The sequence below is a fragment of the Opisthorchis viverrini genome, assembly GCF_000715545.1.
Source record: "Opisthorchis viverrini unplaced genomic scaffold opera_v5_194, whole genome shotgun sequence".
In the NCBI taxonomy this organism is placed as follows: Eukaryota; Metazoa; Platyhelminthes; class Trematoda; order Opisthorchiida; family Opisthorchiidae; genus Opisthorchis; species Opisthorchis viverrini.
In genome coordinates this window covers 306211-311021 of record NW_008751850.1, presented here as the reverse complement: position 1 = coordinate 311021, position 4811 = coordinate 306211, and the positions used below count along the sequence as shown (strand labels likewise).

At 45.4% G+C, this 4811-nt stretch overlaps 2 protein-coding genes across 2 annotated transcripts in view; one reads left to right on the top strand and one right to left on the bottom strand.

The window, feature by feature from the left end:
- Nucleotides 1-910: 910 nt before the first annotated feature.
- T265_07936 (hypothetical protein) overlaps nt 911-4811 on the top strand; it is a gene marked incomplete at both ends in the record, with an annotated part of 6659 nt that continues 2758 nt past the window's right edge. Inside the window, 3 exons of the mRNA XM_009173601.1 lie at nt 911-1157; nt 3360-3658; nt 4311-4586. Of these exons, the coding sequence (XP_009171865.1) occupies nt 1112-1157; nt 3360-3658; nt 4311-4586 (621 nt within the window). The remainder of the gene's footprint in view (nt 1158-3359; nt 3659-4310; nt 4587-4811) is intronic.
- The window catches only part of T265_07935 (hypothetical protein), a gene marked incomplete at both ends in the record, with an annotated part of 8545 nt that continues 5600 nt past the window's right edge, over nt 1867-4811 (bottom strand). The window contains 4 exons of the mRNA XM_009173600.1: nt 1867-2067; nt 2726-2952; nt 3958-4123; nt 4685-4739. Coding sequence (XP_009171864.1) covers nt 1867-2067; nt 2726-2952; nt 3958-4123; nt 4685-4739 — 649 coding nt within the window. The remainder of the gene's footprint in view (nt 2068-2725; nt 2953-3957; nt 4124-4684; nt 4740-4811) is intronic.

Here is a 4811-nt window from a genome sequence, read left to right as displayed (position 1 = left end):
TTAACGTATCTTTGAAGTTGTATTATTTCAGATTGTGGTGTGACAGATGAGTTCAGTTTACGGATCTGCAAGGCTCGGGCGGTGTTCGCTAATTGGAAATACCTATAGCGCCAAAGTGGTGTATCCCTGAATCTCAAGGGACATGTATATCAAGCTACAGTTCGGACTGTTTCGTTGTATGACTGTGAGACTTGGCCCGTCCGAGTAGCGGAACTGAGACATCTTCAGGCTTTCGACAATCGTTGTCTCAGGGCCATAGCGCGTGTGGGGCGATGTCGTAGAATCCCCAAAACAGGAAGTTAGAAACTGAGTTTTCGGTTGTGCAACGGGCACTTCTACTGAAGGATATGCCCAGCACCAAAAGCTGCGTTAGTTTGGACATGTATTGCGTGTGCCGAACTATCGTTTGCCGCAGAAATTGCTGTTTTCTGTGCCCAATTCAGAGGAGCGAAAGCAGAGAGGTGGTCAACCATTGACCTGGCAGGGGAGTATGAATGAGATTACGAAACGTTTGGTTGCTGTCGGTGCTACTTGCCTTCCAGGATGAAGACCGCGTGATCCACATTGCACCTGGCAGAATTCGCCGCTAGATATGGCTGCCAATCGATGTTAATGGCGTTCATGTCACTTTCTATCCAGACTGCCTGGATGTGTGTCCCAATCGTGTTGGCAGTTACAGGCTTCTCCGAAGAGGATTTTAGCACGAGGCAAACTAATGGTTAGTGACCCGGATAAAGTTTGGCTGTATTGCGCAGCCAGCGGCGGTCATGCATGAAAGCTACACTCCCCACTGCGTAGCTCTCTCTCTGCCATACCGAATAAACACCTGTTCAGCTTCAGTGAATCTATTAGCAATCATCTCCCTCATTTTTTTGAATCCCTTATCCTCTGTTAACGGAGCTGCAGCACCTAGGACCTCTGTACCTCAGTACAAGTTTTTTTATGGCTCGAAAGCTGAACTTAACTGAACTTTCGCTTAGCCAAGACACCATTTCTCCTTTTTGTATGTTACCTGTACATCACTGCTGACCCGTACTGCTGCCGTTGTTACTGGTCAGTATGTTGTCAGCCTTATCTAATCCCCGTTGTAGGTCTTCCTGGTTTATCGTCAATGCAACGTCCAAAACACAATATTCTCCTTTTCACCGGAAAGCCGGGTAATTTTTCTTCCAACTGGGTTTTGTTGCTTTATACAAATACTTGAAATTTACAAATGCATACAACAGAATCCCTGTGTCACAGAATTTCTGTCCGTACTGTTCAGCAAAGACTAACCCAGAGTGACCGGATTCTTCGCATCACCTCACTGCGGTTAAATCCTCACGTTACAGTGCTCCATGCACATCATATCAGATTTCGGTCTAGCGGCATATATATTTATATTCCATTCATATTGAATGACTTTGCCTGGAGGTCAATGGGCTTTGTGGCATGGTTTCTGTGGTCTAGCGAGATAGTATTGCTCAGTTTTGCTCCTGTTTTCACACTTAAGAAATTCTGGCGTTACGAAGGTAATGGTATAATAACTGGTATTGCTGTCGTAAACGGCTGAAGCTGATTCACTTTGTTTTATATTGAAAATTTTCTGTTACCCTTAATCTCGTCTGTAAGTTCTATCAGTGTTAGTCAGTCTATTTTGGAGGTCTCTGCTAATCTCTCTTGCGTAAATCGCGTGAAACCTGAGGCAGATACACTCATCTATCCTTTAATTTGGCTTTAACGGGATTCCAGTTGAATTTGTCGTTTATGACATGCTTCAGCTGAATGTGCTCACCTTTCAGTTTGTACGTCATTCGAGGCATCTCAATTTATCTTCTTGGTGAAACAAGGTTGTTGAAGGTCCTTGGAATAGAGCTGCCTCAGTAGTTAAGACACGAACTCTAACCGAGAGGTGCGTGGTTCCAACTCGACTTCTGCATCTTGAATCCTCCTGCGCAGGCTTGGGCAACCTGACAGTATCTCGACCCTCGTGCTTCCTTCAGGTGGCATGGCAGCTAGGCACCGAAAAGGTGCTACAGCTGAACTTGCTGAAGATCTGTTAAGAAACCCCCGACCGTCGTTTCGATTCTATCAAAAGGGACACCCACTATCGAATTCACCTACTCTGCTCCAAGCGAAAACAACCATCCATGAATATTTTGCCCGCTTAATTCAGTTTGTCTTCTAAATGATTTCACTTATCGTCGGTCTGAAGAGTACACTTATTACTCGAGTCATGCATTCTTTGTCTGAAGCCCACATTATCTATGAATTCCCGCTATTTTCCCTATGAATGGATTGCAACTTATGCATGAAACTCGCCCTATGGTACATAAAGCTTCTCTTGACTGTGTCACTATTCAAGGGAACTTGCGTGAGGACGGATTTCCGCCCACCGACTCTGTTGCTGTTCGCGGGAAGGGCAGTTTCCTGGGCTGTTATGTATACCAGACTTATCCCGTGGACATGGAACTTACTTATTTCACTTGGACAACAGGAAAGGCAGATACTCGAGTGAACTCAGTGAGCTAGGGTGCTGGTTACTGGACAAATCTTTTTAATGAATAAAAACGCTTATGGTTGGGATTTGACCCCGTTCATTCATTTGGTTCTGCGTAGCCTTGGGTAATCTCGCAATGGGATTTGACTCCATTCTTTCATTTGGTTCTTAGTAGCCTTGGGTAGTCTCGCAATACATCAGCCCATTTGTTTTCTTTAATAATAATAGTCATTCAGCTGTAAAAACCTTTCGGTGCCTAACTGCTATGCCACCCGAAGGAGGCACCAGGGCTGGGGTACTACCTGTGTGCGCAAACCTAAACAGGAAAAATTGAGATGCAGGGGTCGGGTTCCAACTACAGACGCCCCGGTCAGTAAATTTGCGCTGTAACCACTCAACCATCTCACTTTTTTGTCTTGCTTTCTTTGGGCCAGCTGTGCGCCGAACGAACATCACAGCTGCTGCGTTTGGCGCTACAGTCCCAATGATGGACGAAATAGACGGTTGTTTCTTGGATCTCCATGAGTATTGTGTGCTTTCGTCTGTGTTTGGCGCTGTAGCTATAATTTTCGAACCCCAACGATGGACGAAAGAGACGGTTGTTTCTTAGATCTCCATGAGTATTGTATGCTTTTGTCTATTGTTTCTTTTTGTGGTCTTTCACCCTAAATTTGCTTCAGGCACTCAACTTTTGATCAACTTGCCTCAGACACTCAACTTTCGATCCCGTTATCGGCGGCACTGGTTTGATCGGGTAACTATGGAAATTCACGAAATTCCTATTGCAAAGAGTTGTGCTACCCAAAAGCTTTTATGCCCAAATGCGCGTTCGTTGTGACCGCAGTTGGACGCTTTTTGTGAATTCTTGTTTTGTCCGCAGGGATCGGAAAAACTACTGTAGTATCGCGACTAGCCACTCAGTTGTCCAAGCATGTGGGTGTTCATCTCACTGGGTTCTTCACGGAAGAAGTGCGGGTGAAAGAAGTGAGCAGGCCGCCGCGCCGAATCGGATTTGATGTTGTCTCACTGGAACACGACACGAAGAACCGATCACTAGCTCTGAATGAACGAGCCCCGCTGGCCCGGATACACCCGACTTCGACGAAAGACCTTCCGCGCGTTGGTCAATACGTTGTGGAGTTACAGTCATTTGAAGCCATATGCGTTCCGTGCTTAAAGGTTGGTTTGTAAACACCGTTCCAGCCCAATTTCCCTAACATGCACTTGCACTTCAGACACCCACCACACTGGGGCGTAGTTTCAGTTGATACCTAATATAACATTACCGATTTTCATCCCTGAACGTGTTAAAACTGTCGTTTTTTGCCCGCCGGTCCTATGTAGAAATTCTACTTCCTGCTTTGAATCAACCTAACTTGATGCATTATCCGTGTTCATCGTGAGTGGGGATTGAGTAACCCTTTACAAAGGGCTATTACACAAGCGAGATGGCTCAAGTGGTCAGAGCGCGAATTTACTGACCGGAAGGTCCGTGGTTCGAACCTGACCTCTGCCCCTCGACTCCCCCTGTCTAGGCTTGGGCAACCTGGCAGTATCCCAGCCCTCGTGCTTCCCTCGGGTGGCATGGCAGCTAGGCACCGAAAGGGTGCTACAGCTGAAGGATTTTTTCCCTCCATTGTTATTCTAATAGTGTCTTCAGGTTACCGAGGACTAATGCTCAATTTTGTTATGGATCGACGGCCAATCTACATAGAATAGAATGAGTTGTTTGCACTTGGCCTTTTTTCATGAAGCTAATAAGCTGAAAACATTTTATCTGATTCTCTCATTTGGTAAACGACTTAGTTTTAACGTCTCTTCTCGTTTTCAGAGTGTGTTGGAAAAATGTCAACGGTCCCTCGTTGATGAAAGCATGCCAGGAAACATGCAAACTAATATCACCGTTTGTGTGATCGATGAGATTGGCAAAATGGAACTGATGTCGAACTCCTTCAAACGCTTAGTCAGTGACCTCATCGACCGAATATCGAAGACACGACAAACTGTCCTTGTGGCCACAATCCCCTCAGCCCGGTTACCGGATGGGCGACGTGGAATCCCGTTTGTAGACGAACTGTGTTCCCGACCAGATGTTGATCTTACTGAAGTGAGTTGTATGGTTGGGCTTTTGGAAACTCCTGTAAAGTCTTGTGGGGTGTGTGTGAGAATTAATTTTTGGACGTATATCGGTATGACCAGACGAACTAGAAATCCAGATTTCAGATCAGCGTAACAAGTAGCACGTTTGTATTCGAATTGGCTTATATGTACAGCATATGGAATATTAAAACAAGAGAATAATGAATAGAGCAATGAATAGAGTATCAGTCAT